The 27,574-nt window shown below is 39.9% G+C and overlaps 1 protein-coding gene across 1 annotated transcript in view; it reads right to left on the bottom strand.

Annotated features, from left to right (window-relative positions):
• LOC124267657 (tumor protein p53-inducible protein 11-like) overlaps positions 1 to 25,886 on the bottom strand; it is a 309,559-nt gene extending 283,673 nt beyond the window's left edge. The window contains exons 1-2 of the mRNA XM_046702629.1: positions 25,733 to 25,886; positions 12,154 to 12,237 (exon numbers count right to left, since the gene is read on the bottom strand). Of these exons, the coding sequence (XP_046558585.1) occupies positions 12,154 to 12,221 (68 nt within the window). The 5' untranslated portion in view covers positions 12,222 to 12,237; positions 25,733 to 25,886. The remainder of the gene's footprint in view (positions 1 to 12,153; positions 12,238 to 25,732) is intronic.
• Between the last annotated feature and the right edge of the window lie 1,688 nt (positions 25,887 to 27,574).

Genomic DNA, 27,574 nt, shown 5'->3' with positions numbered 1-27,574 from the left:
ATGACACCTGCATTGTGTTCATGACACCTGCATTGTGTCCCTACCTTCATGACACCTGCATTGTGTCCCTACCATCATGACACCTGCATTCTGTCCCTAATATCATGACACCTGCATTATGTCCCTCCATCATGACACCTGCATTCTGTCCCTACCATCATGACACCTGCATTGTGTCCCTACCATCATGACACCTGCATTGTGTCCCTACCATCATGACACATGCATTGTGTCTCTAATATCATGACACCTGCATTGTGTCCCTACCATCGTGACAGCTGCATTGTGTCTCTAATATCATGACACCTAAATTGTGTCGCTACCATCATGACACCGGCATTGTGTCGCTACCATCATGACACCGGCATTGTGTCCCTACCATCGTGACACCTGCATTGTGTCTGTAATATCATGACACCTGCATTGTGTCACTACCATCATGACACCGGCATTGTGTCCCTACCATCATGACACCTGCATTGTGTCTCTAATATCATGACACCTGCATTGTGTCCCTTCCCTCATGACTGCTGCATTGTGTCCCTACCACCATGACACCTGCATTGTCTCCCTACCATCATGACACTTGCATTGTGTCATTTACCATACATCACACAGCTTTTTTGATGCCCATAGCAACATGACATCACACAGCCATTATGATACCCCTGGCAACATGACATCAAAATGCTATTATGATGCCCTTAGCAACATGACATCACAGTCATTATGATGCTCTTAGCAACATGACATCACACAGACATTATGATACCCATAGCAACATGACATCACAGTCATTATGATGCCCTTAGCAACATGACATCACAGTCATTATGATGCCCTTAGCAACATGACATCACACAGCCATTATGATGCCCTTAGCAACATGACATCACACAGAATGCCATGATGCTCTAACACAAGATCTGAGAGCTGCCAGCATAACACAACTCAGGTTATCAAAGTAATATTCAGCTCAGGTAATATGACTGAGGAGGCCCAGTAAAGACTTGTCAATGTTCCATTTCCTGCTTAAAATAACTTCTGATTATAACTCATAATAATCTGCCCTGAAGCATCTGAATCTCCCAATATAATGAACAGCTGATCTGTTACTCTCTGGACTTCATAAGTTCTAAAGCAAGAAAATCACTTAAGGATTACTGGGTGAAGTGTAAAATGACTGAGTTATGCACAGAATGTGTGAGAGATGTACATCAGACAAGTGCTGCATGATGAGTCGCGATCAGATGATAACACGATGAAGCAGATCACAAAATGGTGTACTGGATTATCTTCTTAGCTAATGACCAATCCAACTGTACAACCTTTGGTAATTTGATTTCACACAAAATTATGGACATCTAAACTGTGGTGTTTTGGTGCAGTATATCAAACATAAGGAAGATAATTTCACACTCACACCACAAATATATTCCCTGTTACCATATATTCCGTGCTTTGCTTCATGACACAGAGTTATGCTTTGTAAACTTTGCAAACAGCCATCAGCTGGCTTCAGCTTTGGAGAAGACAGGGCTTTAAAATCGATCAGCACAGAATATAATGTGTTAGATGAATCCTCATCAAGAATGAGAAACACATTTATGGAAACTCCCCAGGGAGTTCAGAATGAAATTTCAAGAGCACTCTGATCCGTGACTGGCGTAATAATGTTAACGCTTAAAGCATGCACTGAGTGTACGATGGTTAGCACAATGTAAGCATACATCATTATATATTTAGTACCACTGTAACACACCACCCCCTCTGATGCAGCTTCAAAAGGCTTATCTGCTGTAGGGACAATAATTACATCATTTTTACGTCTTTGCAACACGTTTTCAGTTGACCCAGATTCTTGTGACAGGTATTTTTCTTTGTAAAGATGCCATGTAACTCCATCATTTAAACCCAGGACATGATAAACAGTGATTACTACCTGAGTGTCTGTCATATACCATTTATCTTACAACGAATTGTTTCAAACGTATCTTACAAGTGAAAGCAAGTTGGATACATTTCAATGGGAATTGTAAGATAAATGGTATCTGACAGACACGAATGCAGTAATCTATTTCTTACACCTTATAATTGCACCATTTTAGCATTGAGCTGGAGTATATCTATTTTCTTTTTCTTTTTTACAATTTTTATTTTTCATACCATGTTTACAGTTGCACATGGGCTCCAACATGCAGGGTAGAGGGCTACCTCTGTATAGAGGTTATACAGAGCATGTAGCAATGGGCTCCAGCATGCAGGGTAGAGGGCTACCTCTGTATAGAGGTTATACAGAGCATGTAGCAATGGGCTCCAGCATGCAGGGTAGAGGGCTACCTCTGTATAGAGGTTATACAGAGCATGTAGCAATGGGCTCCAGCATGCAGGGTAGAGGGCTACCTCTGTATAGAGGTTATACAGAGCATGTAGCAATGGGCTCCAGCATGCAGGGTAGAGGGCTACCTCTGTATAGAGGTTATACAGGGCATGTAGCAATGGGCCAGCATGCCAGCATGCTGGGTAGAGGGCTACCTCTGTATAGAGGTCTATTACACAGGCATGTAGCAATGGGCTCCAGCATGCAGGGTAGAGGGCTACCTCTGTATAGAGGTTATACAGAGCATGTAGCAATGGGCTCCAGCATGCAGGGTAGAGGGCCTACCTCTGTATAGAGGTTATACAGGGCATGTAGCAATGGGCTCCAGCATGCAGGGTAGAGGGCTACCTCTGTATAGAGGTTATACAGAGCATGTAGCAATGGGCTCCAGCATGCAGGGTGAGGGCTACCTCTGTATAGAGGTTATACAGGGCATGTAGCAATGGGCTCCAGCATGCAGGGTAGAGGGCTACCTCTGTATAGAGGTTATACAGAGCATGTAGCAATGGGCTCCAGCATGCAGGGTAGAGGGCTACCTCTGTATAGAGGTTATACAGAGCATGTAGCAATGGGCTCCAGCATGCAGGGGTAGAGGGGCTACCTCTGTATAGAGGTTATACAGGGCATGTAGCAATGGGCTCCAGCATGCAGGGTAGAGGGCTACCTCTGTATAGAGGTTATACAGAGCATGTAGCAATGGGCTCCAGCATGCAGGGTAGATGGCTACCTCTGTATAGAGGTTATACAGGGCATGTAGCAATGGGCTCCAGCATGCAGGGTAGAGGGCTACCTCTGTATAGAGGTTATACAGAGCATGTAGCAATGGGCTCCAGCATGCAGGGTAGAGGGCTACCTCTGTATAGAGGTTATACAGGGCATGTAGAAATGGCCTCCAGCATGCAGGGTAGAGGGCTACCTCTGTATAGAGGTTATACAGGGCATGTAGCAATGGCCTCCAGCATGCTGGGTAGAGGGCTACCTCTGTATAGAGGTTATACAGAGCATGTAGCAATGGGCTCCAGCATGCAGGCTAGAGGGCTACCTCTGTATAGAGGTTATACAGAGCATGTAGCAATGGGCTCCAGCATGCAGGGCTACCCCTGTATAGAGGTTATACAGAACATGTAGCAATGGGCTCCAGCATGCAGGGTAGAGGGCTACCTCTGTATAGAGGTTATACAGAGCATGTAGCAATGGGCTCCAGCATGCAAGGCTACCCCTGTATAGAGGTTATACAGAGCATGTAGCAATGGGCTCCAGCATGCAGGGTAGAGGGCTACCTCTGTATAGAGGTTATACAGAGCATGTAGCAATGACAATACAAAATAAATCAGTCGTTGAACAGGTTGTGACATGCCGACCAGAATTTGTAAAAAGTGTCGATTCTGGAGCATAACATAGCTGCATATTTGGTTAAATTGTAATGTTGAGTAAGCCTTTTCAACATGAACTGAAATGTTGGCATATTTCCAGATGTTTTATGATTAAAATATTACTTTTGAAAATGATGAGGATCACATAATTGGGTCGTTATGTTTACGACGGAATCCAAGAAGAATTTGTTGTCTTGTGAAATTCAAATTTAAAACCAGTTTATCATTTAGCCAATCTTGGAGTTTCTGCCATATATGGGTAACCTTGCTACAATCATAAAAGAGGAGGGGTGTTGTTTCAATGGAATATAGATATATCTTGTCTATCTCATGATTATGGTAAAACATAATATAACACAATGTACATTTGTGACGTCATCCGACCGCCTCCGTGGTGTAGTGGTTAAAGCGTCCGCCCGGAGAGCGGAAGGTCAAGAGTTCGTCCCGACACTAGCGCCATACCAAAACCGTTAAATTATGGTACTTGTTGGTCCCTGCCTGGTGCTCGGCATTCATGGGTCCAACAAGGACTGGTCGGCTCAGAGTCAGTATAATGTGTCTGAGTGGGGTATTCATGCTTCACTGAGGCATGGTATCTCAGTGGGCTAGCACTATAAAACCAGCGTCAGTCTGGGCTAGCACAAGCAGCCACACACACACATATACACGCATGCACGCCGCACGAGCGAAATATTCTCAAGTACGACGTTAAACCCAATTTCACCTCACCTCACCTCACCTGTGACGTCATCCAGCCTACCACTTACTAATCCTACCTGGTGTGTCCCTCCACATGAACGTTTTCATCATACCTGCAGATTAACAAGGCAAAGATGATGAAGAAAACTATATAAGGCCTGAGAACTTCTATTAAAACTCTAAATACCTAACCTTTTGACACAGACATGAGTTCGACCAACGCATGACTACCTTATCAATACATTAAGAGTAGCCTGTATAATCTGACCTCTGGAGTAGCCTGTATAATCTGACCTCTGGAGTAGCCTGTATAATCTGACCTCTGGAGTAGCCAATCACGAAGTTGGAATGCGATCTCACACATGTTTTGCATCAGTTTTCCCTCTCACAGGTGTTTAAGGAGAACATAGTGCACAATTACCACGCAACAGCATTCAGAAATTAGAAGCAAACATATTTACTTATTATTTACGTCTTTTATAGTAAGTTAAAAACTGAGGGATGAAGGATACATTACATTTAGGAGATAACAACTACATTTATTTCTTTTAAAATGTTTCAGAGCTATTTCTTGTCCCTTCATCAATGGCTTGAAAGTGTATATTGTTTGACTGGTGACCTCTCCACCTCACAACAGTTTCATGGTCTTCAGCTTCTACATCTTGTGCAACACAAATTTAGGATTTATCATTTCATACGTTTAATATATGTATACAAGAAAGGATTCTAAAACTTTGAAAAATCATCAATTCTAAAATATACTATTTCATTGATCAGTAATTTTTAATTTATGTTTACTCAAAACAAGTGGAATTTCAAACAAGAAGTGAATTTGGGATAATTTTTAAAACATTTATTTAAATGATAATTTATTCTCAGACAAACATAAGGGCCAAGTTTTCTTTACATTGTTTTTAAATTGCCATCTTCAAAACTACTGGTGAACAAAGATAAGCCAATTCTTGGGGTTTTTTTTCATTTCTGTATATGAAAACATTTATTACTTCAGATGATTCCCATATTTCCAGAAAGCACCATTAAACTATAATTATTCAGAGGCCCTGGACTATGTAAGTCAAGGTACAACCACTTCCTAAGACAGCTCTCTGTGGTGTAGTGGTTAGAGCGTCCACGCGGTTAGCAGAAGGTCGTGGGTTCGATCCCCGACAGCGTCATACCAAAAGACGTTAAAATATGGTACTTGTTGGTCCCTGCCTGGTCCTCGGCATTAATGGGTACAAGGACTGGTTGGCTCGGAGTCAGTATAATGTGTCTGAGTGGGGTATTCATGCTTCACTGCGGCATGGTATCTCAGTGGGCTAGCACTATAAAACCAGCTTAAGTCTGGGCTAGTACAAGCAGCCGCACATACACATATATACGCATGCACGTTGTCATATGAGCGAAATATTCTCCAGCACGACGTTAAACCCAATTTCACCTCACCTCCTAAGACAGCTCATGGCCAGTGATTTTATTCATCTTTATTCAGTGTCCTCACTGAACTGCCATGGCAGCAGTGGGTCCTTGTCCTTTCAGCTTGTAAAGAGTTATTTCCCTTTGTAAAGCTTTGTTCAAGCATCCATTTTGTGACTCTCTTTCAACAAACAAGTAAAGAACATACAGATTGATCAAGTCATCTATAAAACTTGAGAATTATCTATTTCATTGTAAAAACAAAGCTCATAGATCCCATTTCTCAAAACTACGATTAAGCAATCAACTAAAAAATGAAACAAGTACAAAACATGCAACTCCACTTGAACAAGTTGTATCTCTGCGAAACATGTAATATCTTAGAATATGAGCAACACCATGTAATATCTTAGAATATGAGCAACACCATGTAATATCTTAGAATATGAGCAACACCATGTAATATCTTAGAATATGAGCAACACCATGTAATATCTTAGAATATGAGAAACAGCATGGAATATCTTAGAATATGAGAAACAGCATGGAATATCTTAGAATATGAGCAACACCATGTAATATCTTAGAATATGAGCAACACCATGTAATATCTTAGAATATGAGCAACACCATGTAATATCTTAGAATATGAGCAACACCATGTAATATCTTAGAATATGAGCAACACCATGTAATATCTTAGAATATGAGCAACACCATGTAATATCTTAGAATATGAGCAACACCATGGACTATCTTAGAATATGAGCAACACCATGGACTATCTTAGAATATAGCAAATGAAACACCATGGACTATCTTAGAATATGAGCAACACCATGTAATATCTTAGAATATGAGCAACACCATGGAATATCTTAGAATATGAGCAACACCATGTAATATCTTAGAATATGAGAAACAGCATGGAATATCTTAGAATATGAGCAACACCATGGAATATCTTAGAATATGAGCAACACCATGGAATATCTTAGAATATGAGCAACACCATGTAATATCTTAGAATATGAGCAACACCATGTAATATCTTTTAGAATATGAGCAACACCATGTAATATCTTAGAATAGAATATGAGCAACACCATGTAATATCTTAGAATATGAGCAACACCATGGAATATCTTAGAATATGAGCAACACCATGTAATATCTTAGAATATGAGCAACACCATGTAATATCTTAGAATATGAGCAACACCATGGAATATCTTAGAATATGAGCAACACCATGGAATATCTTAGAATATGAGCAACACCATGTAATATCTTAGAATATGAGCAACACCATGTAATATCTTAGAATATGAGCAACACCATGTAATATCTTAGAATATGAGCAACACCATGTAATATCTTAGAATATGAGCAACACCATGTAATATCTTAGAATATGAGAAACAGCATGGAATATCTTAGAATATGAGAAACAGCATGGAATATCTTAGAATATGAGCAACACCATGTAATATCTTAGAATATGAGCAACACCAGGTAATATCTTAGAATATGCTCAACACCATGTAATATCTTAGAATATGAGCAACACCATGTAATATCTTAGAATATGAGAAACAGCATGGAATATCTTAGAATATGAGCAACACCATGTAATATCTTAGAATATGACAAACAGCATGGAATATCTTAGAATATGAGCAACACCATGTAATATCTTAGAATATGAGCAACACCATGGAATATCTTAGACTATGAGCAACACCATGTAATATCTTAGAATATGAGCCGCACCAGGTAATATCTTAGAATATGAGCAACACCATGTAATATCTTAGAATATGAGCAACACCATGTAATATCTTAGAATATGAGCAACACCATGTAATATCTTAGAATATGAGCAACACCATGGAATATCTTAGAGAATATCTTAGAGCTATCTTGAGAATATGAGCAGACACCATGGAATATCTTAGAATATGAGCAACACCATGTAATATCTTAGAATATGAGCAACAGCACCATGTAATATCTTAGAATATGAGCAACACCATGGAATATGAGCAACACCATGTAATATCTTAGAATATGAGCAACAACATGAATATCTTAGAATATGACAACACCATGTAATATCTTAGAATATGAGCAACACCATGTAATATCTTAGAATAGCAACACCATATCTTAGAATATGAGAACAGCATGGAATATCTTAGAATATGAGCAACACCATGGAATATCTTAGAATATGAGAAACAGCATGTAATATCTTAGAATATGAGCAACACCATGTAATATCTTAGAATATGAGCAACACCATGGAATATCTTAGAATATACTTTTAAACACCATGTAATATCTTAGAATATGAGCAACACCATGTAATATCTTAGAATATGAGAAACAGCATGGAATATCTTAGAATATGAGCAACACCATGTAATATCTTAGAATATGAGAAACAGCATGGAATATCTTAGAATATGAGCAACACCATGTAATATCTTAGAATATGAGCAACACCATGGAATATCTTAGAATATGAGCAACACCATGTAATATCTTAGAATATGAGCCGCACCAGGTAATATCTTAGAATATGTAATATCTTAGAATATGAGCAACACCATGTAATATCTTAGAATATGAGCCGCACCAGGTAATATCTTAGAATATGCGCAACACCATGTAATATCTTAGAATATGAGCAACACCATGTAATATCTTAGAATATGAGCAACACCATGGAATATCTTAGAATATGAGCAACACCATGGAATATCTTAGAATATGAGCAACACCATGTAATATCTTAGAATATGAGCAACACCATGGACTATCTTAGAATATGAGCAACACCATGGAATATCTTAGAATATGAGCAACACCATGTAATATCTTAGAATATGAGCAACACCATGTGATATCTTAGAATATTAGCAACACCATGTAATATCTTAGAATATGAGCAACACCATGTAATATCTTAGAATATGAGCAACACCATGTAATATCTTAGAATATGAGCAACACCATGTAATATCTTAGAATATGAGCAACACCATGGAATATCTTAGAATATGAGCCACTTTCAGGTAATATCTTAGAATATGCTTGTAACACCATGTAATATCTTAGAATATGAGCAACACCATGTAATATCTTAGAATATGAGCAACACCATGGAATATCTTAGAATATGAGCAACACCATGGAATATCTTAGAATATGAGCAAGACCATGTAATATCTTAGAATATGAGCAAGACCATGGACTATCTTAGAATATGAGCAACACCATGTAATATCTTAGAATATGAGCAACACCATGTAATATCTTAGAATATGAGCAACACCATGTGATATCTTAGAATATGAGCAACACCATGTAATATCTTAGAATATGAGCAACACCATGTAATATCTTAGAATATTAGCAACACCATGTAATATCTTAGAATATTAGCAACACCATGTAATATCTTAGAATATTAGCAACACCATGTAATATCTTAGAATATTAGCAACACCATGTAATATCTTAGAATATTAGCAACACCATGTAATATCTTAGAATATTAGCAACACCATGTAATATCTTAGAATATTAGCAACACCATGTAATATCTTAGAATATGAGCAACACCATGTAATATCCTGTATATAGTACAGCAAACAAAGAAACAATGTTAATCATCATCAAGAACTGCTACACTGCAGAAAGTAACAATTCTTAACAATTGTTACAGATGTCCAGGAACAATTTCCATTATACATCATCACATCTGACAGACTGACTGAATTTGGTTTTACGCCGCTTTAAGCAATATTCCAGCAACATCACAGCGGGGGACACCAGAAATGGGCTTCACAAATTGTACCCATGTGGAGATTCGAACCCGGGTCTCGGCATGACGAGCTCATTACATCTACAATTTATAATACCGGTCGATTCCTTGTATTACGACAGTCTCCTCACTGCTAATATTGTTCCCATATCATCACACTACATGTTTTCAAAATGGAATTGTCATTATGTCCCTCATATATATGTGGAATGTATCTGTGTATTTCTATATCTTTGTACCTATTGTGTTTATATTTGTAGTTTATAGAATATTGCCACTGTTCCTTCATGGAATGCCATGTAATAAATATGTTATCTTATCTGACACCCACACAACGTAAGCCTCAACTATTGACATCATTTCACATCTAGAATTTACCTGCATAATACTCTCAAAATATCACTAATTAGTTTTTATGACAAAAAATCTCACATTCCATATCTGTCAATAAAACTCTCTGTGTGGGATATCAGGCTTCAAACAGCTAATATTAGACAAATGTTTGGTTGTGTGCCATCTACATGGAACAGAAAGCATAAGCATGTTTTATTCAATAAAGCCTGGATCAAAACATCTTAGTCGATTGTATCTCATTCAACAAACATCATCTTATTAAACGATAATATTCATGCATCCCATAAACTATGGAATGGAGTATTTAAACATAGATAGTTTCATTACATAAGCACTCACACATTGGGAGACCAATTTACAGAGGGAAGAATAACCGAACATGTTTTGAGGAACACCAGAATAGTGTACAGTGCCAAATGAAAGTAGTTCCTGAATGGCCATTTACATATTTATCGGATGGTGATACACAGTTTATCACTACCCCTGACAGGATAACAGTATAAACAACAGTCACGGATTAGTCAGACATCAAAACAAATTCAGGAATGGTAAAACGGACCAAATGCACCAGCTGTTTATCAACAGTTGACATTCCAAGAACACATCTGAGAATAGACTTGTCCATTTCATGATCAAATAAATCAACATTTAAAACACACAGATGCTTTGAACATTTTTCTTCTATTTTTTTTCTAAGTTTACTCCTTCCATGCCTATATTTTCTATAGATTCGGGTGAAGATCCATCAAGTATGTCGCTGTGGCCCAGGAATAAATCATGTTCCAAGTTGCCTCTATGTCGGTATCAATCTATTACTTAACTAAGACAAAGTAGAGTATGTCATATCCACATGATACATTCCCAGACATCGCAGGGGCTTTCAGATTTGGATTTTTAATCTTATCATCTTCTGACAGCAGATATACTGTTTCAGTGTGATAAGACTTGGCCAGACTTCCTCTCTTCCAGGCAACACAGAGACACTGGCACTGACTGGGGCTCAAATAGTCCACACAAGTTCCTGTGTGCAAAACTAGTTTTTCACAAGAAGGCTTGAATGGGTGGAAGTGAGTGAGTGAGTGAGTGAGTGAGTGAGTGAGTGAGTGAGTGAGTGAGTGAGTGAGTGAGTGAGTAGTGAGTGAGTGAGTGAGTGAGTGAGTGAGTGAGTGAGTGAGTGAGTGAGTGAGTGAGTGAGTGAGCCCAATGCAGGTCTAAGACATTCCCCATCTCAGTCCCTTCTGTGGCACCAATACTTCCTATACTTGTTGCTGCCTAATTCACATTCACCTAGACTCTCACTGAACACATCTTGCATACAAACTGGTAAACTAGGTGTTTACCATGCAGATTGAACAACATCTGGCGAGTAGTTTTATTAGGATGGAAGAGCTAGATTGGAGGGGACAACAATCTAAACCTGAGTTTGACAACATACAGCTGATGACCATCCACAGTAGTGACATGTAGCTGTTCTTGCTGATGTAAGTAGGACTAAACATGAACAGTTGAACCCAGTATACTTCTACCCTACCAAACACTGTGTTCTCCTCAGTACACTGTCCATCTCACTGTGTACCCACCCCACTTGGCACACCAACCCTCATACCCCAACAGTGCTGGGGTCCAGGTAATCTGTCACGCCTACCTGTATGTCCCAACAGTGCTGGGGTCTAGGTAATCTGTCACACCTACCTGTATGTCCCAACAGCACTGGGGTCCAGGTAATCTGTCACACCTACCTGTATGTCCCAACAGCACTGGGGTAATCTGTCTATCTGTATGTCCCAACAGCTGTGGGGTCCAGGTAATCTACCTACCTGTGTGTCCCAACAGCACTGGGGTCCAGGTAATCTGTCACACCTATCTGTATGTCCCAACAGTGCTGGGGTCTAGGTAATCTGTCACACCTACCTGTATGTCCCAGCAGTGCTGGGGTGCAGGTAATCTGTCACACCTACCTGTATGTCCCAACAGTCCTGGGGTGCAGGTAATCTGTCACACCTACCTGTATGTCCCAACAGCGATGGGGTCCAGGTAATCTGTCACACCTACCTGTATGTCCCAACAGCGATGGGGTCCAGGTAATCTGTCACACCTACCTGTATGTCCCAACAGCGCTGGGGTCCAGGTAATCCACGTCCCCCTTGCTCTCTCGTCGTCCCTCCATCCTCTCTTCTGGTCTACTGAAACACAAGACCGAGTCAGTGAACACCTCAGTCTGACAGATGTACCAGGCACTTCAAAAACACATATCACACAAATCAGAATTAAAATTTCCAATTCCTGTAATTTCTTTCTAAAAGAGTGAAGGTTAATGGTATTTGACATACAGTAGAAACAGCTGACTGAATAGACGTTAATTCAGTTAACAACAAGACTCTGAGGTTTGGGTTGAACATGTTATAACCACAAGAAAAGGGAAAGGTTCACTTTAAATATTTTAACTAGAAGAATGTGTTAACTACTGGTAATTGAGGAACCTTTCAAATACAAGAAATATCTGAAAGAAGAAAATATTTGGACACTGTGAGACATTACAGTAGGTTTAAGGTAAACTGTCTGTAATGTACATTTCCTGTTGTTTTAATAAAAATGTGTCCAAAGAACTACAGTGATAATGAACTATATCAAGTGGTTCCTTGAGTCTGTTATAGCTTTACTTCGCTGTGGAATGAATCGATGACAGGGCAAGAGGAAGACCATTTGCAGCATGAAGACAACTGACGTCATGACATGTCAGATTGAAGACTCTTTATCCCCTACCTGGGTGGCTCAGTGGGAAACAAGTTTACCATACAAAACATGTCACTGAAGTTGCAGGCTTGACTGTCAAACATTGTGACTTGCAATCAGTGTTCAAAATCAACATATTTACAGAAGCTCACAAATCTTTGATTATGTCACACTTGTCAGTTTAGAAGTTCTTTGAGCCTTGGACATGTGAATTAACAAATGAGTTGGCTGCCATATAGAAGAGACGACAAATTTGAGAACAACAGGATGACATCACAATTGCTTCATATTTCATAGAAAAATCTCTCAGCTCCAGAATATTACTTTGACTTAGTCGCTGTGTACACAATATCCCTTCTTAAAGATTTTGCTTTTATAAACACTCATATTTTACAATCTCCAAATACCATTTTAAAACATGCCTTTAATAAATCAATAAAGATTGCCAAACACAAAATTGGATGGTACTATAAACTCAGTTGCCTCTTAGATAAGTTTAACATCAAGGAAAGTAATCTTACTTCCTCCTCTGTACTGAAGGACCTCCAACTGAAATTTACAGACATGTTCCACTCATCTGTTCAAGATAATCCAAACACATTAATTTCAAGGAACAAACTTAGAAAATATAGAAAATTTAAATCTGAAATCAACTTTGAACCATACCTGCAACACTGCAAGATAATAAAACACCGTATCCACTTCACAGAACTAAGACTGAGTGATCACAGACTAAAAATTGAACTGGGTAGGAGAACAAGCCCCATTACACCTTTGGAGGACTGTCTGTGTGATCAATGCTCTGTCCTTGGGGATAAAGCACACCATTTCATGTGTTGCACTAAATATTCAGATGCAAGAAAGTCCTTATTTAACTCCCTTTCCTCTAAAATATATAACTTTCTCAGACTTACTACCAATGAAAAATTTAACCTCCTTTTTAGAAATAATTATCCAAATAGTATAGAAATTATTTGCTACCACATGTACAACTTTAAACAAATATAGAAGATCTGATTGTGCTAGGCCATTATTATTTTTATTATACACATTTGTATTATTATATGTTTTGTTGCTCAACATATATATGTGATTCATTACATATCTTGTTTATGTAGTTTATAGAATATTGTCACTGTTTCTGTATGGAACGTTTGCACAATAAATATTTGATTTGATTTGATTGATTTAAATACAAACATAAGGCACTGTGCAGAACGATGTAAATTCAAGCAACATAGGTTTAGGTATGTTACACTTGCACAAGTCCCTAAGGCAAACATTAATAGTTAAAATGATAATTTCTAAAAAAAATTAATAAATAAAAGACTGAGGTACTGTCCACTTATCTAGACTTGCCTCTTCGAAGGATAAAATTACTATTCATCCATGGGCTCAGCATTCCGTACAGCCTTGGACCAGCAAGGCTAGTTGTATATGTATTTTAGTGGATCAAACTTGTAAGAGAATGAGTGTGCCAAGAGGCTTCAGAAGTGCTGATAAATCACAATCTTTTTGAGAATCTTATTTCCTAGACACCTTGAGCAGCTCTTCATTAGTGGCAACAGTTAAGAATTTGGCAGCTGCCAGCAGAGGCCCAACCTGACATAGCGTTTAGTGGTTAGTTTCTTCATTGTTTAATGCTGCGATCAGCAATGCTTCTACATGGCTGTTGGTTGGTTTGTTGTTTAATGCTGCGATGAGCAATGCTTCTACATGGCTGTTGGTTGGTTTGTTGTTTAATGCTGCGATCAGCAATGCTTCTACATGGCTGTTGGTTGGTTTGTTGTTTAATGCTGCAATGAGCAATGCTTCTACATGGCTGTTGGTTGGTTTGTTGTTTAATGCTGCAATCAGCAATGCTTCTACCTGGCTGTTGGTTGGTTTGTTGTTTAATGCTGCGATCAGCAATGCTTCTACCTGGCTGTTGGTTGGTTTGTTGTTTAATGCTGCGATCAGCAATGCTTCTACATGGCTGTTGGTTGGTTTGTTGTTTAATTCTGCGATCAGCAATGCTTCTACATGGCTGTTGGTTGGTTTGTTGTTTAATGCTGCGATCAGCAATGCTTCTACCTGGCTGTTGGTTGGTTTGTTGTTTAATGCTGCAATCAGCAATGCTTCTACCTGGCTGTTGGTTGGTTTGTTGTTTAATGCTGCGGTCAGCAATGCTTCTACCTGGCTGTTGGTTGGTTTGTTGTTTAATGCTGCGGTCAGCAATGCTTCTACCTGGCTGTTGGTTGGTTTGTTGTTTAATGCCACACTCAACAATATTCCAGCTATATGATGGTGGTCTGTAAATAAATGGAGTCTGGACCAGACAATCCAGTGATCAATACATGGAGTCTGTGACTGATGTTGTGGGCAGTGATACACGTAGGGGATGGTGTCAGGCCATCAACAGTCACCGGACACACATTCCACCTGTATGGTCGCCTCGTCACCAGGTAGCTAGCAGGCGCGTAGCAACCCATTTTTTCCGTGTAAGCCCGATAGGTTGCAAAGCTTTATATTTAGATAGTATTGAGGGCTTGCCCAACCTTCTTAGCAAGAATCATGTGTAAGCCCGGCCTTTTTTTCATAATGGTAGCTTCGCCCCTGGCTGGGTACCTGTTCAGACCTGGAACCCCCACAATGTCGGTCATAACTCCTACAGGTGTAGGGTTTCAGTCTAGTCTGTTATTTAGAATCTTGTCATATGTGTTCCTGCCACTTGATATTTCTACATCAACAGTGCCATGGACCATGCTTCAGAGTAGCCTCCTGACTTCATTACAAATTCATAAAAAAAATACAAACATTTTTGTCATTTGATCAGGAAACTAAATTTGTGAAATAGACACATGACACATCTTCTATTTTCATTTTTCCTTTCCACCTTCTGCTAACATTTTCCAGTAGACAAACAAAATCAGCAGGCTAAAGGTAAACTGTGCATACAATGGACCACAACACTTTACCAGCTTCACTGAAAATGCAACAGAAATATGGCAGTTTTTAGGGCTGAGACGGGTCCAAATTTTCTACCCGGGTACCCCACCCACTATTACCCTAACCTACCCGGATACCTGTCACGTTAATTTGTAAGAAATTTGTAAGAAATGGCAATACATTTGTATATTCTTCAGCTCGGATGCTAAAATATCATGCTTTTCAATATCTTAACCATGCATTACATTCAAAAGAAGTGACTGTCATTATGCCTAAATCTTCAAAGACAATACAACCCTTTAATCATGAAAGAATAACATATTACATTGTTTAATCTATTAGTCACATGATGATAACAGGACCGGGTATTGAGATGGGTACCCGGGTCCAACATATTACCCACCCGTCCCGGGTATCCGGGGTTACCCATCCCAGCCCTAGCAGTTTTACTTTGTTTCTTCAAACTAGCAAAAATATTAAATGAATAACAACCTAATAAACTTAAGCAGTAAGTATTTTTGCGTCCCTAAGAGGATTTCAAAATTGTAACTAAATAAATCAATAGACAGAAGTGCAATTTCCTGTCATGTTTTAAGTTTCAAAGAGCTTTCCTCCACTTAAAGGGCAAGTAAAGTGGACAAATTGATTACAATCTTACTGCAAATATCAATTTTCCAAGATACATTAAGTCAATTTCCGAGAACATATTAAAACATTTGCTCAAAGTATTTAAATATCCAAGTGAAAGTAGTGACATCCCACTTTCCACCATTTCAAAATAAAACATGTCGTACCTGCCTGATGCTACTGGCTCAGATGTGCAGCAGTGTGTGAATGAGTGAGTGAGTTTGGTTTTACGCAGCTTTTAGCAATATTCCAGCAATATCACAGCGGGAGACACCAGAAATGGGCTTCACACACTGTACCCATGTGGGGAATCGAACTAGGCTCTTCAGCGCGACAAGCGGAGGCTTTAACCATTAGGCTACCCCCTCCCCCCGAGACGTGCCGCAACGTGGGACAATGTTTTCATGGGTGGATATATATTTGGTTGAAGCATCTATCTGGGCCCCGTTGTTCAATACTCGGTTATCTTAACCGCCGGTTAACTCCTAACGGCCGGTTAAATCCTTAACCGGCCGTTAGGTAACCGAACGTTAAACATACCTTGTTCAAAACATGGTTAGTCATGACGTTAGCTAACGTCGCCGTCAAAGTTTAACAGTGTGGTTAACGTCACTGGTTAGCTCCATATATCCCATAGTTCCGTTTTTGGTTTACTTCCGGTTTACCAAAAATGAAAACACAAAATGTCGCCTGCACCCCAAGAAAAAAGAGAAGTCGAAATTTCTCTGCTGACGAAGAGAATGTAATCCAGTCAATGGTTGAGGACAACTCTATAGTTTATCATAGGCATGCGAATGTCGTAGCGCTACGAACATTTTGTATTGGAACACAAGTTTCCAGCCGTTTGCATAATTTATATTTCAAAGACAAATGATCCCAGCTCTGTGTGTTGGTCTTACTTCAATTCCAACAACAGAAAAGACATTTTAATGAAAAACTATAGCACAGCTATAGATAACATATGATGAATCCATGAAAATAATATTAATATTAGCAGCATGTTGTCCGTGGATAGAAAATGTATAAATATTACACACAGAGTTACACTTAGACGGCTACAGTCTTAATGAATCTTTGAATTCCCACAAGACCTATCGCTCACTTTTCACTCCTTAAATTGTCATGACTGTATGGCCAAGTCGTGAAGATGCTATCAATATCATTTATTAATTATTTGCCAAGTCTGTAAAAAATTGTAATGTATGAACACACATTGCCAAATCTTTTAACATCAAACAATAAAGATGTTGTGACAATAATACCATTAGCTTTTATCTGAAATATGCATTCAATGCCAATAGAAACTTAATATGTTACTAGCACCACGTGCAAGCAGATCAAACTGTAATTGTACTATAGGCCTCAGGGCCAACACTGCTGAATAAAATCGATCTATTATCCGACCTTACTGTTGACAGGAATCTCATGAATAATACTGTGCAATATCGACATTATCTGAACGCCTTCACAGACGCATATTCCGGAAAGATGTCTTGAAAAACATGAAGCTGCGTCTAATTTATAGATGAACATAATTTCCTCGATACTCATTAATCAGATGGACCTTAATTTAGTTCAATTCATAAGTGACTGCAGAAAATGCATTATTCTTTTTACTGATGTCACGGTCGGAAAACATGCATTATATACTCTCCCAAAAAAGAAACGCATATAGGAATTTCAACTGTATTTTTATGTTTATTTTGAAACATCTTGTAGGCTTTATGAGTCAATGAAATATAGCGAAATTGCACACTGGGAATGCAGACTTATCCGCCTTTGGCACCAACTCAAGGAAAGTCAGTTTGAGTGTCACATGGAGACGTGTGGTGGCGCTGAAGTCAATACCTCGTGTGACCACCGTGGGCATCCAGAACTGCACGGCATCGCCTTGGCATCGAACGAATAAGTCTCAGAATCTCGTGTTGCCCGATCGCAGCCCACTCTGCCTGTAGTGCCTGTGCGAGTTGCTGAAGTATCTGAGGCTGAGGGTTACGGCGTCGCACCTGTCTGTCCAGGGGCATCCCACAGATGTTCGATCGGGTTTAAGTCCGGTGATCTTGAGGGCCAGGGGAGCACATTGATGTTGTGGTTCTGGAGGAAGTCTCTAGTGTGACGTGCTGTGTGGGGCCTGGCATTGTCCTGTTGAAACAATCAATGATTGGAAGGAGATGTGGGCGTAGGATTTCGTCACAGTACCGTTGAGCTGTCAGGTTGCCCTGGATCATCACCAGATCACTTCTCCTACGGCAGGTGAACGCTCCCCACATCATAACACTGCCCCCGGCCGAATCTGTCCACCTGGGGAATGCAAGCGTCGGCGAAACGTTCACGTCGACGTCTGTACACCCGCATTCTTCCATCGCGTCGTTCCAATAGAAATCCAGGCCTGAACGTTGGTGCATCATTGAACACGATGTCGACGATGTTGTTGTCGAAGCACAGGGCCAAAATAAGGTCTTCTGGCACGTAAACCAGCCTCTCTGAACCTGTTCTTGACGGTCTGTGCAGAAAGCCTCCTCAATCCCGCTATTTGTCGAGCGTTACTGGTCGCCGTAGCTGTTCGATGACGCAGGTGATGTACCCGGATGTAGCGATCCTGCGTCGCAGTGGTCGCTCGAGGTCGCCCACTACGAGGGGCATCTGCTACTGAATTCTGCTGGCAATATCTCTCCCAGAGCCGTGAAATGGTGATTTGGTGAACATTCCTGTGTCGGGCAACTGCACGTTGAGACTGGCCAGCTTCAAGCAAACCAATGGCGATATGACGGTTGGCTTCACTTAGACGTGGCATTTTGCGTTCATCAACAATATTCCAAATACAGTGAATAATCGACAGACAGCGATCAACCTTTTATACCCATCATTGAGACTATCTGATCCCCAACTTTCACGTGCATTGCATGTGAATTGTGTATTCTGTGACACTACACTCCGAAATTGAAAATCATGCTGTTAAATATGGGTATTTTACGGATGGTGCGTTTTGTTGTAATGTTTCAAAACATAAACACCATAGGACTCATAAACAGAGCAAAACCTTTTGTAAAATGAATCACGTTTTAATTCATTGCTACATGAAATTGCTATTTTCATGATGCGTTTCTCTTTTTGGGAGAGTATATTTCATAAGTGTATTATAGAACGCTGTAGTAGATGAACATAATTTCCTCGATACTCATTAATCAGGTGAACCTCCATTTAATGCATAGATAGTTCTTTTCAATGTCTTCAAGGACGGAAAACATGTATTATATTTCATAAGTGTATTATAGAAAGCTGCAACGATTCGGCAGAGAAATACTATTGTGCCAGTGTATTCCTTATATGAACCTTTCAGTGTATAACATTAGCATTCAGATATTGTTATAAAATAAGTTACAAAATTCCAAATATTATCGTGTAATATGACAAGAGATAGTGTTGTGTTCGCTGTGACAAAAAGGTTTCGATATTCAAATATAACATTTAATCAAAGTGACTACGAAGTAGGCCTGCATATCACTCACAACAGAAATAGATACATAATAATGTTTTGTTTCTTTTCCTACACATCAGTTGCGAGAGCAATGTTTATGCTAACTAAGTTTTCGTCAATTTATATATAGCATTTTTAAAAGATGATTTGCTTCAATTAAAACATTCGAAGAATGAAAAGGAAATTAGGCCTATTGCTGAAATGATTAGTAAAAATATAATTAAAATCCATCTATGGGAAGGGATGCCAGACGGACATATCAAAACAAAATCGGATAATTACTTGGAGTATAGACTTTCAAAAATAGCATATTAATTAACAATGATATCAGTTTTTCATAAAATCACTAATAATTCCGATAAACCTGGAACACCCAAGTGCACTTTGCGCCCCCTATTGGATAGTGTTTACAAAATCACGTTTCGCGAAGGCCGGTATTGAAACGCCAATTACATCACTTATATTTCATATTCAGCGGCGACAAATGAATCACTGAATTCTAAGGCTGGGACACGTACTCAGGTACTCGAATCCGGGTCGGGTACAGCTGGAATCGAGACCTATTTCTAGGAATGGGAGTGTATTTGGCAATGTCTCTGAGGTGAAGGTCGGTAGAATAAGAGTATACACAATCACCATATCCCGCCGATTACACTTTCAGTATCATAATGTAATCGTTCGGATATTTTTTTCATGAAACTAATTTAATTATCTACATTTAGCCTTGTTCAATATCATATAATACGTGGGTATAGGGTGTAGGCTACGTGTTATATTCTTTGAAAGTGTTTGTTTGAATAATATTTACAGAAGAAATTCACATATTTAGTGTAGTAAAGCATATATAAACCTTTCCACAAGTGTTAAAAGATGAAACGTAGGCATCATGTACTTGTACAACATGTATTTTAGTTCCTATGATGTGCATAGTTACAGTTTCGTATGTAACTCTTCGTCAGAATAATTTCCAATATCGAAGTCCAGTCCACGATACCCCCTATCCTTTCTTTGCTGAACTGGCATCATGAAAGCAGTGTCAGCCATGAACGCCATTTGCGAGTTAACCACACTGTTATAAAGTTAGCGGCGGTCCTTAGGTGTATTAACTTAACGTCACGTTAACAGCCTGTTAAAAGTTAACAGAGTTTTGAACAACAAGATAACCCTCTGTTATAAGGTAACAGTCGGTTAAATGTACTTAACGGCTGGTTAAAAGATAACCGAGTTTTGAACAACCGGGCCCTGGTGAATAACTTGTCTTGTAATGCTTGGCACTGATACGTTGTGTCAGAAAACGGTTAAGCGCTAACTCAAACAAAAGCAAATGTATAGGTATGGCAGTTCTTGTTTATCCAACGAAAATATCAACAATGTATACATTGATCAGAGTATGAAATGACCTTTGATCTCGACATTGTGAATAATTAAAATGACAATTTCTGTGGCTTGCTTTTTATAAATATGATCTGTTTTGGTGTCTGAAAGCACCTGCTGCCCTCGGTCCTATTTGTACACAATGAATGCCTGTCAGGGAATAATCTCTGGAGTGGACAAGGGAAAGCATCTATTATGTTGGTGCTGGTTCCAGGCGTAGCTTGTGAACATGGCAATCAGAGAGATGAACAATCAGACAGATGAACAATCAGACAGATGAACAGACAGACAGATGAACAATCAGACAGACAGATGAACAGACAGATGAACAATCAGACAGATGAACAGACAGACAGATGAACAGACAAACAGATGAACAATCAGACAGATGAACAGACAGACAGATGAACAGACAGACAAGCCCTGCAGACAAACACTGGCAACCTATTTTAACCCAAGTATGGGGAATTTTTTATTCGGTGACCTTACAGACTATCATTGTATTTGTCACTTTTACACTATTTTCATTTTTCATATTTGATTTGGGTCAAGCAAATGTGATTAAGCAATGCCCTCAAGTATTAAATCTGCAAAGCAACTATGTTGAGTTTGTTGCTCTTTTATGGGTCATGTCCTAACAATCTGTAAGGTTCACTAATGATTTGTTCATTTTATTTTTTAAATTCTAAAATAAATTCCAGGTGATATGTGAGCAGCATCAATGACGCATGGGAACTTACAAAAAAAACATCCTTTCGTGAAATATTTAATAACTCCAATGGCCCATGTTGGATCATGGAAGCTTCTTTATTATGACTGATATACCTGTTGTTTAAACATGCATAAAGAATGAGTTATGTAAATGTCAAAGCTCTTTTAGTGCATCAATCAGTACAATGGTGTTCTGTAGACAGCTGGTATGCAAACAGATTTGCCCTCAAAAAAATTTCATTTGTTTCTGAGAAGCTGCATATAAACATAACAACAGTCATCAGAAGATGACAATCCGATCAGCCTCTACAGTTTTGAAAGAGTATGTGGGAGAGTGAGTTTAGTTTTATGCCAATTTTACAACATTCCAGCAACACCACTGCAGGAGACACCAGAAATGACTGACTGACTGACTGACTGACTGAGTTTGGCTTTACGCCGCTTTTAGCAATATTCCATCAACATCACGGTGGGGGACACCAGAAATGGGCTTCACACGTTGTACCCATGTGGAGATTCAAACCCGGGTCTTTGGCGTGACGAGCCAATGCTTTAACCACTAGACTACCCCACCGCCCCACACCAGAAATGGGCTTCACATTGTACCCATATGGGGAATCGAACACAGCATGATGCGAGAACACTTTAACCAACAGGCTACCCTACTGCCCCCAATTATGAAAGAACAAATCATCTGATTGTTACAAGAGTCCAACAAGGATGATCTCTCCAACTTAATAATATTCTGATCTGAGTTGTCAGCCCCAAAACAGAGTAATCACTGAGGAGTCAAAACAAGACAGTGAGTTAGGATTCAAAACTCGTATTTGTACATCATTTCCAGACAGTTTCAGAGATATGGTTCGGACAAACACACAAAGTCAATATTAAACGTGATGCCATGGAAACTGAAATATTTTTCTCACCCTCTGAAAGAGGCATGAGTTGATTAGCTTGTCTTTGTGTGTGCAATAAATCATGAAAAAATACCAATCACTTTTAGCAATATGATCAAGACAGAAAATGAGTATGAACAGATGGACAAATGGCCATACAAGCTGATTACTACCAGGATATCTCTCCGTATTACATACCGGCAGGGGGAATAATAATGTATCACAGGTGTCCTGATTGAGGACATATATTACTTGTTTCTCCAATTAAACCAAATTGGAATCAGTTGTGCAGCAAGAATAGACAAGATGGACTGTGAAAAAGTTGTAACAATGGTTGATAATATCTAAGTTAAAGTTTTTGACTCTTCATAAATCTGGCTATAAACACTCTTTCAGCTGTATGTGTCCACAGATATCATCAAGTTATCTCATTTGGTGCAGGACTGGGGTTGTAGTGTTTGCTTCTGAACTTGGGACTGGAACTGCATGGCTTAATCTGCCAAAATTTATGATTTCACTCCAGTTCTTTTTCAAGTTATTTTTTAACCATTTATTTCTGAAACAAATGCTTTTTTTCAAAACAATTCAGAGAACTCTCTAGAATATAATATGGCCAGTTCCAATAGGGTTAAGAGAAACACAAAGGGTTAAACATGAAGCCTGGTTTAGAAACCTGGACACCTGACACTGGAATGTACAACAGTCGGTACAACATGGGTGTATAACATGGGTGTATAACATGGGTGTATAACATGCAGCTTCATATCTACAACAACCAACACAGATAACTACTAGGATCATAAGTGGCTTAAAAAAATTATTTAAGGTTCTCTCACACGAGAGGCAACTGACTGAATTAGGTTTATATGAGGTAGTGCAGTTGCACTCACAACTTTCAAGCAATAACTTCAGGAAACACTTTGACCATAATTGGAATAAAACCCAGATCTTTGGCATTGAACACTTGATCCACAAGACTACACCACTACCACAACGGTGTCTCACTTTAGAGTTCGGACTTTGGTAGATCACAGCTGGACAATACAGGTAGATCACAGCTGGATACACACCTCAATGTCTGGACAATACAGGTAGATCACAGCTGGACTATACAGGTAGATCACAGCTGGATACACACCTCAATGTCTGGACAATACAGGTAGCTCACAGCTGGACAATACAGGTAGATCACAGCTGGATACACACCTCAATGTCTGGACAATACAGGTAGCTCACAGCTGGACAATACAGGTAGATCACAGCTGGATACACACCTCAATGTCTGGACAATACAGGAAGATCACAGCTGGACAATACAGGTAGATCACAGCTGGATACACACCTCAATGTCTGGACAATACAGGTAGCTCACAGCTGGACAATACAGGTAGCTCACAGCTGGATACACACCTCAATGTCTGGACAATACAGGTAGATCACAGCTGGACAATGCACGTAGATCACAGCTGGACAATACAGGTAGATCACAGCTGGACAATACAGGTAGATCACAGCTGGACAATACAGGTAGATCACAGCTGGACAATACAGGTAGATCACAGCTGGATACACACCTCAATGTCTGGACAATACAGGTAGATCACAGCTGGACAATGCAGGTAGATCACAGCTGGACAATACAGGTAGATCACAGCTGGACAATACAGGTAGATCACAGCTGGATACACACCTCAATGTCTGGACAATACAGGTAGATCACAGCTGGACAATGCAGGTAGATCACAGCTGGACAATACAGGTAGATCACAGCTGGACAATACAGGTAGATCACAGCTGGACAATACAGGTAGATCACAGCTGGATACACACCTCAATGTCTGGACAATACAGGTAGATCACAGCTGGACAATACAGGCAGATCACAGCTGGACAATGCAGGTAGATCACAGCTGGACAATACAGGTAGATCACAGCTGGACAATACAGGTAGATCACAGCTGGACAATACAGGTAGATCACAGCTGGACACACACCTCAATGTCTGGACAATATAGGTAGATCCACACATCAGTATTCGGACAATACAGGTAGATCACAGCTGGACAATACAGGTAGATCACAGCTGGATACACACCTCAATGTCTGGACAATACAGGTAGATCCACACATCAGTATTTGGACAATACAGGTAGATCCACACATCAGTATTTGGACAATACAGGTAGATCCACACATCAGAATTCGGACAATACAGGTAGATCACAGCTGGACAATACAGGTAGATCACAGCTGGACACAATCCTCAATGTCTGGACAATATAGGTAGATCCACACATCAGTATTCGGACAATACAGGTAGATTACAGCTGGACAATGCAGGTAGATCACAGCTGGACACACACCTCAATGTCTGGACAATACAGGTAGATCCACACATCAGAATTCGGACAATACAGGTAGATCACAGCTGGACAATACAGGTAGATCACAGCTGGACACACACCTCAATGTCTGGACAATATAGGTAGATCCACACATCAGTATTCGGACAATACAGGTAGATCACAGCTGGACAATGCAGGTAGATCACAGCTGGACACACACCTCAATGTCTGGACAATATAGGTAGATCCACACATCAGTATTCGGACAATACAGGTAGATCACAGCTGGACAATGCAAGTAGATCACAGCTGGACACACACCTCAATGTCTGGACAATACAGGTAGATCCACACATCAGTATTCGGACAATACAGGTAGATCCACACATCAGTATTCAGACAATACAAGTAGATCCACACATCAGTATTCGGACAATGCAGGTAGATCCACACATCAGTATTCGGACAATACAGGTAGATCCACACTTTGGCGTTTAAACAGGTAGACCCACACTTACAATACAAGAACAGATCACAGCTAGACTAACAACTGACCTCCCATCATACACACATAGTTTACACTCACCTCTGTGATGTCTGATATCCCCAAGTCACTCCACAACAATTCACCTTACTCCCTTCCTCAGTGGTGTTAGTTGATGTATTCCAATTAACCCCCACAAGCACGCTATCACCTCCTTCCTGACACAGCCCACTCCAGAGACAGGCCACACTCAGTGCTTCACACCACAGAGATGATACACTACAAGTGAGGAGAGAGAGAGCTGGGCTTCAAACATCCACTGAGTGTTGGCATTAATTAACACTCAGATATACTTCAATAAAAGTGGGTGGAGGGGGCTTCTTCCAGCCCTGGTGCAGCAGACAGATTAGGTGGGAGAGTTCAAGACAGAAGGTTTTAGTGATGGGAGAATGTGAGTCAAGTTTTTGTAATGGGGCCTAATAAACGTGTACATATATATCTGTACTGTGAGAACTTCTATGTCTGTAGTTTCAACAATCTGCGGTTCAAACAAGTCTGCAAATGGAACTGTTTTCCTAAGATTGTGAATTGTATGGCCACAAAGCATACTTGGTCCAACCTACACCATCAGACACTGGGTATTGGGTGGTCCTACACAGATATGATGGACTGAGGCTAAGTCTCTGAATATATATATATATATATATATATATATATATATCATATATAGACTTGCTTCATTTAGGGCTTTAGCATTGCAGAAATGTTGGTTGGTTGGTTTCTTCACAGGTGCAGAAAGGGCATGGAAAAGTCAAAATATTCAGTTCAGTGACTATGAGGCAGGCATTGTTAAGACATTGCATATTGGGTGGTGATACACCATGTATGGCATGGTCAGACATTGGGTGGTGATATGCCATATATGGCATAGTCAGACATTGGGTGGTGATACACCATATATGGCATGGTCAGACATTGGATGGTGATACACCATATATGGCATGGTCAGACATTGGGTATTGGGTGGTGATACACCACATATGGCATGGTCAGACATTGGGTATTGGGTGGTGATACACCATGTATGGCATGGTCAGACATTGGGTATTGGTGGTGATACACCATGTATGGCATAGTCAGACATTGGATATTGAGTGGTGATACACCATGTATGGCATGGTCAGACATTGGGTATTGGGTGGTGATACACCATGTATGGCATGGTCAGACATTGGGTGGTGATACACCATGTATGGCATGGTCAGACATTGGGTATTGGGTGGTGATACACCATGTATGGCATAGTCAGACATTGGATATTGAGTGGTGATACACCATGTATAGCATGGTCAGACATTGGGTGGTGATATACCATGTATGGCATGGTCAGACATTGGGTATTGGGTGGTGATACACCATGTAGGGCATTGTCAGACATTGGGTATTGGGTGGTGATACACCATGTATAGCATGGTCAGACATTGGGTATTGGGTGGTGATACACCATGTATGGCATGGTCAGTCATTGGGTGGTGATACACCATATATGGCATGGTCAGACATTGGGTATTGGGAGGTGATACACCATGTATGGCATGGTCAGTCATTGGGTGGTGTTACACCATGTATGGCATGGTCAGACATTGGGTATTGGGTGGTGATACACCATGTATGGCATGGTCAGACATTGGGTGGTGATACACCATGTATGGCATGGTCAGACATTGGGTGGTGATACACCATGTATGGCATGGTCAGACATTGGGTATTGGGTGGTGATACACCATGTATGGCATGGTCAGACATTGGGTGGTGATACACCATGTATGGCATGGTCAGATATTGGGTATCCTACTCTATGTTTGACAGGGTCAGACATTAAAGGATTGGGTACTGTGATGTGAACTTTCAAACAGGGTATCTTATACTTGTATGATCAGCCAT

Source organism: Haliotis rubra, unplaced genomic scaffold (genome assembly GCF_003918875.1).
Source record: "Haliotis rubra isolate DU_JTF1 unplaced genomic scaffold, ASM391887v1 Scf133, whole genome shotgun sequence".
Taxonomy (NCBI): Eukaryota; Metazoa; Mollusca; class Gastropoda; order Lepetellida; family Haliotidae; genus Haliotis; species Haliotis rubra.
This window is presented reverse-complemented; position numbering and strand designations above follow the sequence as displayed.